We start from the raw sequence: 14,098 nt of genomic DNA, 5'->3' as shown, positions 1-14,098 counted from the left end.
CCAAAACCAGGATAACTAGCGCTTTTGCAGAGGTGTTATGTTCTTTATATGTATATCTGTACTTTTTTGCTGGTTTGATATTTTGAAGATTTTTCAATTTGTGAAAAGGTGTGTTTTCTTGTTTTTTAAGAGCTTTGCTTCCAGTGTTACATCATAAAGCTAAAAAGGGACCCCCTCGTCAAGCCAAGTATGCTATTCATTGCATCCATGCAATATTTTCCAGCAAAGAAACACAGTTTGCACAGATATTTGAGGTAAAATTAAAATATTTAAGTTAGTTTTTCTTAATCTTTTATATTGCAAATGTAAAATGAGGGAGATAGTACTAATTTATATGTCAAGTTGTATCAAATTTACAAAAGATATTTTTCCCCTTTCCTTTTGTTCTCTTCAGTTTGGTCTGAAATATGGTAGTGGAGGGGGGTTTTGTATCCTATGATCCATGTTTATGTATTTTAACAGATGATAGAGTAAAACTAAATGTTAAACTGTCTGCTAGAACCATGAACTTTTTATGGGAAGAGGAGCCATACGCCGTTCCTTATCCTTACTGGGACTGGCCCAAAGTATTTAAATGGTTATAGAAATGAAGGAAAACTGAATTATGGTAGAGACTATTTAAATAGATTTTAAAGTTATAACTGCAAATACACTTTTTAATTAGTGCTCATCAGCTGTTTATCTTGAAGGCTGAATCGTAGTCCTTTACTGAAATTATGATCTTGAGATATAGCATGCCCATTTCTTCAACAAGAAAATACATGTTGTTTACTAAACAACCCTGCTTGAGCTGCCACTTTCTGAACTATGCAGATGTGACAAACAGTTTGTGTTTCTTTGTGATTTTTTTTTTTCTTTTGATTTGTGGGAGACTTGTAGGGTTGATGAATCTGTCTTTAAATCAAAACAGTAGTTTTAAAAAAATTGTATTTCTGAAAAATAAATAGTCATGGACAACTTAGTGCAGAACTCCAACCCCTCTCTCCTCAATAAGACACAGATTATATCAGTAATACTTGAATATTACTGATTACTGAATATTACTGATTACAGTTACCTTTATTCTAGCCACTGCATAAAAGTCTGGATCCAAGCAATTTTGAGCATCTCATCACACCGTTGGTTACTATTGGCCACATAGCCATGCTAGCACCTGATCAGTTTGCTGCCCCTTTGAAATCTTTGGTTGCCACTTTTATTGTTAAAGATTTGCTAATGAACGATAGGGTAAGTATTTTAAAGCCTCTTATTAAGATTTTGCTTCTCCTGTGGTATGATACTCAACAAATACGAAAATTTTTGGCTTTTTGATTTCTACATTTGGATATTGTGATAGATATCAATGTGTACTGTTTGAACTGAAAACCCACAGTACAGGAAAGGAGGTAGTACTAATTTTGTAGTCCTTACAAAAGTGACAAGCTATATAGCACAGCATTTAATCACTCATGATTTGCCTTTTGTTAAAAATGGGTAAAATTGGTAATGACTTCACTCACTTAATCCCTTGTCTTGAGCAAGCAAGTTGTGATTTATTTTTTTTTAGGAAGTATAATGTGTTTGAAACTGAAATATGCTGTCTAATTGGAAGACTGTGAATTTTAATTTTTCTACTACTTCTGTATTCATAGTGTTTATAAAGTGAAAAATAGTACTTGTGCATTGCCAGACATTGTTTAGGGAAAGATTTACTGTCAAACTATGCTCTTGAAGTTCCAATCTACTGGATATGGAAACTGGAAATTAATTTGAAAGCAATGGCTATTACACTCAAAAGCAATAGTTTTCAGGTAACAACAATAAAACCTCCTCTACTGCTGTCAAATTTGCTGATACTTGAATTGTGAGGTACGAACAGCATCTCGCTCCCATAATCGTTACTTCTGTAAAAGATAGAAGGCATATAGCAAACCAGTGGGTGCTGCAGTATTGACTTGAGAAGCAAACAGGAAAGAGGAGATTAGTCAGGTTTCACTGAAGAGTAATGGCAATGTAACAAAATGTAACGTTTATTTTAGCTTCCAGGGAAAAAGACAACAAAACTTTGGGTCCCAGATGAAGAAGTGTCTCCTGAAACACTTGTTAAAGTAAGTAGCACTTACTATATTTTGGTATCATTGTGTAATAATACTATTGTTACAGAATAAGAATTCTTAAAAGAATTCTAAATTTTTAAAGCTGTCAACTGCTTTTTTCTGCTTGTCACCTTTCTAAAAGTAAAAAAGAAATAACTGTTTTTAGATTGAGTATCTTACCAGAACACATTTTGGATTGTCAGAAGAATTTGCTTTTGGGAGCATGTACTTTTTTTTGCTTTTCTAAATAAATTTACATATATGCTTTATTGAATTTTTATTATAGCCTGTTATAAGCATAGGTTTGGTGTGCAACAGTATTTCAGATATTATCACAGTTAGTGTACAGATATACTTCCCTTCTGTTTCATATAGGAGTTAAATACCATGGAGACTGTTTAAAGTCTTCCTTTTTCTTTTGAATATTTAGGACATTCCAAGGAACTTTCAGTGCTGTTTGGAATAAAGTAAAAATTGGGTTTGGGTTTGTCAGTTTCTTCAAATGAAGAAATGTGTTAAATTGTTTTGCTCTGTGTACAGAGTGTACCAGAAAAACAAGATTTAAGGGGGGGAGGGGGGGGAACAAAACTAAAAAACAAACCACAAACCAGCAAACCCAGCTTTAAAATGGTGGGGATTTTGTTGTTTTTTTTAACTTTAAAATGTCACCTCAAGCTTATTGTTTTTTTAGAACAAGTTTATTATTACATTTTCTGAACTTGGTAATAGATATTCTAACTTAATTTTTCACTCAATGAGAAATAGGTTTACACTGTAGAAAACGTAGCCTATGTCTGTATTTGCGTTTTAAATGCCCTTTCTTCAGAACAGGGATAGATTGTGCTTTTGCATTTTCTTTCAGAATCAGTGAGATACATGTACTTCATAACATGCTGTTTCTAAATTAAGTGTAGCAGTCATTTAATTTCCAGTGCCTTTTTAAATAATCAGAGCAACTTTATTCAAAAGTTCTTTGTTTTCTCTGTTAAGTTACACTCTTTGTAGCATACCTTATTCTCTGCTGATGTAACAAGTATTTTTGTTTCCAGCTTAGTACAGAACTCTTACTAGAACTGCTCAGTTGTGTTTGGAGTTTATTTAGCTTTTTATTGGTTTGACTACAGCAAGGATATTTTTTGTATTTGTGCAACTCCATAGATACACAGTGCACTCCAAGAACTGTTGAAAGAATGCGTGTTTGTTTTGATTTCATGAACTGCTAGTTTAAAATAGACATGATTTCACTTCAGTGATTACATGTGTAACTTGAAGCAGTAAATATTAATTGTTTTTCTTAATTTTTTAAAGATTCATGAAGCTGTTGTATCTCTCTAAAATGTTCTTTTTTGTTGATAAAACTTTTCTTACAATTGGCTGTTTGGAAGGGAATTGGTTTATAGAAAATCTTCAGGCAATTCAAAGTTGAAGCCAAGCCTGAAAACTGTACAGTGTTTATTGGCAAATGAAAACAGATTATTGTGAAAATTGATTGCAAATTCAATTAGCATTTATTACCACTGAGAGGCCTATATTTAATGAACACTGCAGGCCACACCATTAGTTTGTAAATGATTTTTCTCTCACAGTCTATTTTATTTCACTCTGGTTTTAAAAGCCTCTTTCTCCCTTTGTAACATAATTGCCTATCTAATGGGGATCTTAAAACTAGCAAGTTTAAGTTTGAAAGGGGGAAGTACTGATGAAGACAAGATTTTAGTATTGTCCAGCCTAACAGATGTAGACTGATACAGGCTACCCTTAGTTTTGGGTGCTAAACCTTAAATGAAATGTCTGTAGAGAACTGTTTCAGTACAGTATTAAATTGGATTAATTACTGTATGAGTTAAACTTGAATTCCTATGCCTGGCACTTGTGTCTGCTCTAAAGCAGCAGACTCTTGACAGTGACCAGTACTGAATACTCTGTATCCTGCAGTGGGTTAAGACTTATGTAGAAGCAGTGATATTTCTTGTTTCCTTAAGTGCACACAGCAGTATAAGTTTCTCATCCTATTTTTCTAACTTTAATGCTTTAAATGGGCATTATTTCATTTTCCACTTCTGCACAAACTTGTAGCATTTGTCACTCTGAAAAGTCAAGTAGCATAAACCTGAGCTAACTGTTGTGTCGTCATCTTGATGCAAGAAGACAGTGTTTCTAGGATCACTACATGGGATGGGAGCCCGTTACACTTTTACAGTGGAAGCGTGATGATAACCTCTACATCAAAGTTGTTAGAACTACCTGTTGATTATTTTTAATTGTTAATGTTAAAAATTAATACTTACTCACTTCTGACAGTTTATGTAAAGCTAGTAGTCAGTTCCAGTTTTCTCATAACAAATCAAAGATCTGTCATGTTATTCTCTTAAGAAATGGTAACTTCTTATCGCTTGTGCTTGCACTTCAAATACATGTTGTTCATGTTGTGCTGCTGAGTATAAAGCAGTTTTTTGTGGTCCTCCATATGGTTCTGACCCATGTTGCATTTTGACTTTATATTTTCATCTCATGTATAATCATTTTTAATCTCAGAGGAAGATTCTAGGCTCCTAGACCAAATAGAATTGGCGTATTTCCATCCTCCCAACAAACAGGAGGCACTAATGACTACAGGTACTGGTTAAGGCATGAGGAAACTTTAGTTGGTAAGCTAACAGAAGATCTGCTGCTGCTATTATTATTACTACTATTACTACATTGGTTTTACTGCTATTATTACATTGGTTTTGTTGCTATTAAAATCTTCTGGTGGATACTTAGAGTTGTTTCAGTGGAAGACTGTTGGAATGCTAATGCAAGACAATTTCATTTCTGTTCCACAAACACTGTTTGTATTTGGAGATCTGGAGTGACAGACATCCTACCTCTTGCTGGTGTTACCCAACAGAATTGCAGTTCTGGAGGTGGAGAATATGGACTATGGTGCTAAAAAAAAATAAACTGGTATAGATGGCAGTCACAGAATTTAGATCTGAAGGGACCATTGTGGTCAGTTTGCTAAATCGAATAGATCAACTGTATGATAAATTTAATTTGCTGATATTGTGAATGTTTACATGAAAGTCATTAGAACTGCCTTTCCCATCAAGGAGAAAATTTGAAGTTAGTGTTTACAAAAAAAATCTTGGATTTTTGAAAGCTTGGTTTTGGTTTGTTTTTCTTCTTCCCCCAAGGCTGCCTATGTGATCAGCATTTTCATTTTTCTGTAGGAAGATAGTCCTCTTTCTGTCTTATTGTCTGTGTTCTCATATCAAAGGAAAATGAAAGGACAAAGTGGTTCAAATACTGAAATAAACTAATCTCAAAATTCATGCTTTATTTTTACTAAAGAAATATGAAATTATTCAGTGTGTCTTGATAGCAGCTGGATTCTGCATACTTTTAGAACCTTGCCTCAAAACACTTGATGTTTCCATTGGCAAAGGACAAGTTATCCTAAGTAACATGCTTTGAGGCTTTTCTTTAAATAGCCATGAAAAAAAATTCTTTTCTAGAACAAGTTATCTTAATACAGTTTGATACTCTAACAGTCAGATGTCTGTGAAGTGCTTTTTAATTTACATGTCTTAAACTCAAATATTTCATATATAAATAAAGAACATATAGGGATTAAGTACAGGAATTATAGTAATATAGGAAGATGAAAATGCCTTCTGCTTCTTGATCCAGTAACATTTTCTTAGTAAGTATAAATTGTTTTGCCTGTTCCACAGTGTTTAATAGATGTAAGCTCAATTAGGATAATAGGCTTTCACAGGGCAAAATGTATGATTGCTTAGTAAAATGAACAGTTCAAACCTTAACTGTTGTACGATTTTTATTTGCTGTAATAAGTGTGTGAGACTTTCGGTAGAATGTTGCTGTCTAGTGAGAGTATGTCTAGTATATCTTTCAGTATTCAAATGATGTTTTGCAGCCTTGACAGGTTTATGTTTGTAGCATCAAAAAGCATTTGGGCAAATACTGTGTGATTAAATTATGATAAAGATTATTAAAATAAATGAGTTCATTGTGTGATTTGACTTCTACCTATCAACTTTTCTTTCTTTTGCAGATTCAGGCCATCAAGATGATGGTTCGGTGGTTGCTAGGAATGAAGAACAACCACAGCAAGTCAGGAACTTCTACTCTGAGGTTGCTAACAACAATATTACATAGTGATGGTGATTTAACAGAGCAGGGGAAAATTAGGTATGTTACAGATGGTAACGTTTGATGTCTGTGTTGATGCGGTGGTTAGGGTTTTAGTTGAAGTAGTACTTAAACCATTCTGTTAGACTGCTTAATGATTATGCATCTTATTTCATAAGAACTGGTGGTAAGCTTGGCTGGATGCTTACATAAGTTTGCTGCGTCTCATTTTTTTTTCTTAACACTAGATATAGCTGTATATAAGTTTTTATCATCTTCGTTTTATCCCTTTCTTCAAAGGGCCATTACTGATATTGCAAGAATAAACTGTGTAACTTCCTCTTTCATGTTGAAAATTGTGTTTAATTTTTTATGCAACTTGCTCTTCCTGATGTACAATTGTTGTGTATGCCAAAGGCCAATAGACAGCCTTTCTAATAAAAAGAGTGTGTTGCACTAACTCAGGTGGGAATAGCTAGTACATAAGGCACTTTGCTTGGAGGCAGACTTTAATTCCTTGAGGCTTCTAAAAGTGAAAACAAGAGGAAACTGTGTAAAGAGGATTAAAGTCTCAATAAATAATTTACCTTTTAGACGATCTGTCAGGCAAAACTGATTTGTTTTTCTGGGTATCTTCTTAATCCTCTGCAGTAGGAGAAGTGACAAGTTGTCAGCCACTATTGCTAGCCAAAGACTGAAAATTCATGTCTATAAAAGCCATTAATGGCTTGCATGGATTGTGCCAGTTTAAGTAAAAATTTTAATTTTGGGGTAGAACTATACAGTGATTATGCAGATAAGAACCTAACAAAGTTGCAAACTAGAGAATTGTCTCGTATGTTATCTTTGCAGCAACTATGTAGTCTTTATCTTAAAGTTCCTTGAAAATAACTGTTTCATAGTTTTAAATTCTGTAATACAACCATTCATAGCATTTACTAGGGAGATAAGTGGTAGTAATTTAGCTTTTCAGCATAACTGCTCAGAGCATATTGTTGGCTTATCCAGAATCAATCAGTTCTGTAGGTCCTCTGTATTTTGATGCTTGGAGTGATGATTACTTACTGTGCATGTTTTAGGAATTTAATTTTCCCAATCTTTTTGTACTCAAAACTACAAATAATAATACAAACTTTACATAATGATGTGGTCAGTGCTCCATTATTTAAGTTAGTGGAGGACTTGGACATACTTTCACAGGAGGGAGAAAGCTGCAATGACATGAGGTTGCTCTGTGTTGAAGGCAGCCCTTCAACCCCAGAACCTGGAGCTCTGCCTAGGGGTGGATGATGAGCCAACTGAGAGTTTATGGGTTAGGATTAAAGAGCAGACTGGTGTAGGTGACATTGTAGTGAGTGTCTGCTGTAGCCCTCCTGGCCACAAAGAGGAAGTGGATGAGGCCTTCTGTAAACATCTAGGAACAGTTTCATATCTGCAGGCCTTGTCCATCATGGAGTACTTCATCTACTCGAATACCTACTGGAGGAGCAACGCAGCACATAAGCCATCTAGATGCTTACTGCAGAGCATCAATGGTAACTTTCTGTCACATGTGATAGAGAAGCCAGTAAGGCAAGGTGCTCTGATGGACCTCATACTTGTCAACAATGGAGGGACTTGGGGGTGTGAAAGCTAAAGGCAGCCTTGTCTGTAACGACCATAAGATGGTGGAGTTCAGAGTCCTGAGGATAGCAAGGAAGGCAAAAGGCAAGATCATAGTGCTTGAGGAGGACAGACTTGGGCTTCTTTCAGAGTTCTGCTTAGTAGAGTTTGATTGGAGAAGGTCAAGGGAGGTGATTCTCCCCATCTACTCTACTCTCTTGAAGTCTGCAACTGGAGTACTGTGCTCAGCTCTGTAGTCAATTGTACAGAAAAGACATGGACCTGAGCAGGTCCAAGGAGGGCAGCAAAAATAATCAGCGTGATGGAACACCTCTGCTGTGAAGAGAGTTGTGGTGGTTCAGTCCAGAGACGGGAAGGCTCCTGGGAAGACCTTGTTGCAGCATTTCAATACCTAAAGAAGGCTCACAAGAGCAATGGAGATCGACTTTTTAATAGGGCCTGTCGCAGTAGGACAAGTGATAATGGTTTAAACTTGGAGTGTAGATATAGACTAGATTTAAGGAAGACTTTTTTTGCAGTGAGGATGGTGAGATGCTGGTACAGGTTCTCCAGAGCAGTGGTAGGTGCCCCCTCATTGGAAACATTAAAGGTGAGGTTTGTAGGGGCTCTGAGCAGCCTCATCTAGTTAAAGTAGCCCCTGCTTGTTTCAGGGGAGTTGGACTAGATGACCTCTAAAGGTCCCTTCTAACCCAAATCATTCAGTGGTTCTATCAAGCGTACAGAAAGTAGAAGCAGGGACAGGTAACCTGGCAGGAATACCGAAAACACCATCTGAGACTTGTTAGGAAAGCCAAAGCCCAACTGGCTGGAATTGAATCTAGTGAGGGATTACAAAGGCAACCAGAAGTGCTGTTTTAAGTAAGTGATAAAAGGAAGACTAGGGAAAATGTACACCTGCTGCTGAACAATACAGGAGCCCTGATGACAGGAACATGGAAAACACTGAGGTATTGAATGTCACCTTTACCTCAGTCTTTACTAGCAAGACTGGCCTGAGCACTGGCACAGGTTGTACAGAGAAGTGGTGGAGTTTTCATCCCTAGGGATACTGAAAATCCATTTGGATGCTGTCCTGGGCAGATTGCTCTAGGTGACCATGCTTGAGGAGAAGGGTTTGGCTAGATGACCTCCAGAGATCCCTTCCAAATGTAACTATTCTGTGATTTTCACAATGCATTTTGTGAAGGCTCTAAACTGCAAGGAGGGTAGATTTCCATTATCTCTGTATGACATACCACCCATGTTAACATCTCTGAAGCAATGATGACATTTCAGGCACATTAGTTCTGCATGGAGGTTCCTGGTATCTTGTTGACGCTTCCTGACCCTTATTCTTCACCTTTTGAGAATAGAATGGGTATATCTTCTTTCTCCCAGTACTTGCTGAGTTCCTACTGTACAAATCTGACACTGCCCTTTCCAAATTAGAGTAGTCCTTGGATAGCAAAACTATCTGTTGAGTATAAAACATAATCTTTTAAACTGTGCTTGATGTGATGTTGATCTACATAGAGGCAGTTTTTGTGTTCATAGCTTGCACTTGTCTTTTGAACAATATATAATTTGCTAAAGATAATTGCATTAACCGAAAATGGCAGGGTTCAGAAGGCATTTGACCTCATGTGGGCTCTTAGTCATGTTATAATCATTTTGGTTTATTGTCCTCATGAGCCATAAAAATTACTCTGTCTCAATGCCTCTTTAAATATACACGACTGTACTTCTCAGTGACAGTGCAAGGGAAGGGGATTTTTAAATTTCAAGGCAAGGTTTTACTTGGAAAATAAAGAAATAAATCTGTGCTCTCATTTTGAAGTGGTAGGATTGATGACTTTGTTGAATTTCTTTTAAGAAATAACTGATTGCTTTGAGTTCTTAGCATATGTAAGTTAAATTCACCAGTGTCAGATGCTTTAATATTAATTTTTTTTCAATAATCAGTATCTCAACTGCCCTTTCCAGATCTTTATTTTTCATCTTACGAGTCATAAACAGTCCTACAAATTTGAAATTAAAAATTATACAGATTTATTTGTGGTCAGGTAAAACTAAGTTGAATCTTGCATGTCTTTGTAGTAGGATTTTATCTATACTAAGCATAAAGAAAGAGTACTTGAGTATCAGAGAACACTAGCTGTTGCTGAAAGTATTGATATTAGATATGAACCTGAATTGACATTTTTCTGAAAGGTTCTCTGCATTTTCCTCACACTGAAGCTTGCTTAAAAAGATGTAGTTTAGAACTTCATAGTTCTGTGCTATAGATTAATTGCTACACCATCTGATATGCAACATTCTCAGAAGTTGTCGAAAGACCCTTTTTATTCCATGGAACATAGAAAATGCTTAGAAAACTGAACACAGACATTTATCCTCTGGAGTAGAAGAAAAAAAATGTCAACTCCAGTGCTAGATTGTTTTAAGAGAGGAGGGAATCCTTGGTACCGATTTTCAGAATCATTAGAAATAATCAAAAGCTTAATTATATCATGCAGGAGCTTTTATTTCAGCCCTAATAATTGTGTGGTTTGGGATCAATAGCAGATCAGACAGCTTTTGGCTATTACAGTTTGACAAAAAATAAATTCTCAGTTAAGAGTTTCTTCAAAAGTGTCTTTTCAGGGAATAAGGCAGCTGATGAGTTTTCATCAGCAGCTGTAAGAATGATATTCACAACTGACACTGTCCTCTTCCTTCCCACGTGCTTGTGGTGATTTCTGTAACACACATACTCTGTAAAATTTAGCCAACTTTTATGTGAAATATCTTTGATTCAGTTTTCAAAGTCAATGTTATTATTACTTGAAAGTTGTTAATTTTATCCTTCCTTTAGCTCAGTCACTCTGTGCTTGTAAGTTGCTGTTTCTCAGTTGTCACTGAAGTGCAAAACTTCATTGGGTTCACTTATCATAGAAGATTCTTTTTAAAGTGAAATTTACCATCTAAAAACTAGACATTACCATGTTAATCTTCATGCCATGTTTGAAAGTGAGCGCAGCTTTTGTCCTGACACGTGGTTGCTATTTGATTTTTTTAGTATTTGATTTTGCTGTGGTTTCCATACCATGAGTGTGTATGAAGCCTGATTAGATGAATTTTAAGGTTTAAGCTCTTAAGAAGGTATTTTTGTCATGTACTCTTTGTTTAATAATGTCCTTTTATTGAATTCTTTAAATGCTTTATACAGTTTTTGCAATAATGGATTTAAGTCTACAGTGTTTGCTTTTCCTAAGGATAAAATGGAATGATTAAGAAGTTAAACAGTATTTATCCTGCTTAAAATGAATAATTATTTCTAAATAAGAATACAGCTTGATTCCTGCTTCAAGTTACCCAAGGAAAAAACTGTACTTACTACTGCTGAATAGAATTCATTAGTACTTTAAGTGAGATGCATAAAACTAATTTCTTTGTGTTTGATCTGAAGAAACAACAAAGTAATGTACTTTGTTGACATAAACTGTGAACAGTGAAAGCTCAACTAGGTTTATTAAATTTATTAACATCAAGTGGATATCAGTTCGCAAAGCTCCTGTTGAAGATGCTTTTGATATTCTGATAGCCTACAATCATATTTACAAAGGTTACAGAAAAACCCATTCATAAGTAGAAGTGCAATTTTGGTGTGGAAGTCAAGTAACAATACCTTCAGCATGTTGAAAACTTTTTCACTTGCCTTATTGTTTTTTGCTGTTATTTTCACTTAGTCACCTATCATAATATCTAACTAATCTTAACTAAAGTTGACTTGCAGCATTGATTTTGAGCTGTCGTTCATAGAATCGTTGAATGGCATGAGTTGGAAGGGACCTTAAAGACAATGTAGTTCCAATCCCCCTGCCCACCTTCTGCTTGCTCAAAGCCCTGTCCAGCCTGGTCTTGGAGCAGTCAGGGATGGGGTAGCCACAACTTCTCTGGGCAACCTGTGCCAGTGTCTCACCACCCTCATAGTAAAGAATTGCTTCCTAGTATTGCATCTGCTCTCTTGCAGTTTAAAGCCATTCCCCCTTATCTTATCACTACTTGCTCTTGCATTTCTAGACAAACTTTGGCATCTCTGGGGACTAGAAATGGGGTACTTCTTTGACAGAAGCACCCTGCTGAAGAAAAAATCAGCATGCTGAATGGAAGCATCTCACAGGCTAAATGAGGCCTCTGAGGGGCAATTTGGACTCTGCTTTCCCAGCGTACAGCTAAAACTTTCACACACATGTGGAATTTTTAGGAAGTCCCATGGAATATTTTCATTGCTAAGTTGGGGCAAGGTAATAGTTATGTGGTAACAGGCTGTAAAATGTGGTGCCAAGAAAACTACTTCTGGTTTGAAGTTACTTCTGCTGTGGATTTTTGGGGGTGTGGGTGGCAAAGTCCATGGAAACTTTTCCTTCTTTTTAAAGTATCTGATTTTCAGCAATGCAAATTTATTGAGATTTAATTAAGTCAAATGATTACGTCAAATAATTACATATTTTCTTACTAATTAACCTTCATAACGCATATGCTTGTTTTTTTCAGTAAACCTGATATGTCTCGGTTGCGGCTGGCTGCAGGGAATGCTATTGTGAAGTTGGCACAAGAACCTTGTTACCATGAAATCATCACCTTAGAACAGTACCAGCTGTGTGCACTAGCCATAAATGTAAGGAAATTAGGTGGGAGTTGTGGGTTATCAGCATTATGTATGAGTATGTATTTTGCTTGTTCTGTATGTTGTATATACTTCTGCTAATCTCATTTTATGCAAACTGTTCAGTCTTGGCTTGAATTTATTTTCCCACTACATAATCCTGAAAACTGATTTTTGATGAGAATTAGATCTATAGTACTAAGCTGTCCCGTGGGGGTATACTAACTTAAAGTAGTGAAACGTTAGAATATTGATAAACCGAGGAATTCAGGATAGAGTTAAAAGACTCCAGCTGCATTAATAAATTTTTAGAAGTTGAAATGATATAGAGTACATTGGACTATGGTGACAATGGTGACCTTGGTTTCTTGAATATTTGAATATTTGGGTAGAATATAGCTGGAATGTAGAGGTCTGCAATGATAATTGCCGTCCTTTAAATATTAAAAGAGATAGGGAGAGATTTCTCAATAGGTGCCTCAATTTTCATCCTTAATTTATGCCTGTGAGCCCACAGTACCAGAAAGAAAATAACTTTCAAATTGTAAGCAGAGATATAGTGATCCCCTGTGTTCCTGTCTGGTAGATTTAAGAAATTCTACAGAAATTGATCCGCATGCTAAGAGTAAGGCAATTATGGAGGGACTCACTTTGGTATTACTTTTGTAACTGCCCATGACCTCACAAAAGTCAAGAAATCCTTTGGAAGGAATCTCTTCCAGAACATACCTTTAGTAATAATGATACTCCAGTCTAGACCTTAAGTCCTATGACTGGCTAAAGTTTTAAAACCTGTAACCCATTTTAAATTAGTCTAGAAAAACCATTCATATATCAGAGTAACACAGTCTGTATTAGGCTTGCATATTGTTTTAACAATGTTTATGTGGATCTTCCTTTGAAAGGGAGCTTTTATTCAGTTCCCAAATGCTATGAAAAATGAGAGAAATGGAACAAAACAAAATTACTTAAGCAGATGAAATCTAACTGCAGCAGAAATTCTGTGGTAATAACTGAAGGTTTTTACACCCAAAACGAGGACTTTTCAATGTTCCTATTCCAAAACCTAATATAAATGTTAGTCTTGTGTGAAAATGGGTTTTACAGATTTTTTACAATTTGGAAAAAAATTAGTAGAAAGGAAAAGAGCCACTTAGTCTAATGACAAAAAAGTTCTGTCTCTGTTCCGGAAAGGATACTCCAGACAGATAATGTCATGGCAGACTAGCACTGCCAGTATAGTTTTTGCATGTTCTATTTTCTCCTGACCCCAGTGATCAAAATCTCTTCATTTCTTCAGTCATTTGCCTTCTGTGGCATATTTTTGTTTATTGTAAATGTTCTCCTCTGTCAGAATTTGCCTTCATTGCTTTGACTCTCTTTTTAATATGTTTGGTGCAAGCCCCTTGCCCTTCATTTCATCACTGTCTACCACTTTATTTTTCACTTCCTATTTTCCAGCTGTATCAGTCTTAACTCTTTTGTGGATATTGATAACGGACATATTGTCACCATTTTGGGGTTTTTTGCTTGTTTTTTTTTTTATTGGTTTGGTTTTGGTGTTTGGTTGTAGTTTGATGGGGGGTTGGTTTGTTTTGTGTTTTGTTTTGATTTTTTGCTATATTTGGGCCTGATGCTT

General features: G+C 35.8%; 1 protein-coding gene across 1 annotated transcript in view; it reads left to right on the top strand.

Annotated features, from left to right (window-relative positions):
• The window catches only part of PDS5B (PDS5 cohesin associated factor B), a 109,770-nt gene that overhangs the window by 69,647 nt on the left and 26,025 nt on the right, over window positions 1-14,098 (top strand). The window contains exons 20-24 of the mRNA XM_061457535.1: window positions 131-254; window positions 1,069-1,227; window positions 2,019-2,087; window positions 6,133-6,269; window positions 12,348-12,471. Of these exons, the coding sequence (XP_061313519.1) occupies window positions 131-254; window positions 1,069-1,227; window positions 2,019-2,087; window positions 6,133-6,269; window positions 12,348-12,471 (613 nt within the window). The remainder of the gene's footprint in view (window positions 1-130; window positions 255-1,068; window positions 1,228-2,018; window positions 2,088-6,132; window positions 6,270-12,347; window positions 12,472-14,098) is intronic.

The sequence above is a fragment of the Pezoporus flaviventris genome, unplaced genomic scaffold (genome assembly GCF_033815535.1).
Source record: "Pezoporus flaviventris isolate CSIRO_AGI_PZ_B2104156 unplaced genomic scaffold, CSIRO_AGI_Pfla_v1 ptg000025l, whole genome shotgun sequence".
Taxonomy (NCBI): domain Eukaryota; kingdom Metazoa; phylum Chordata; class Aves; order Psittaciformes; family Psittacidae; genus Pezoporus; species Pezoporus flaviventris.
The sequence above is the reverse complement of the archived record's forward strand: the minus strand, read 5'-3'. Positions and strand labels throughout refer to the sequence as shown.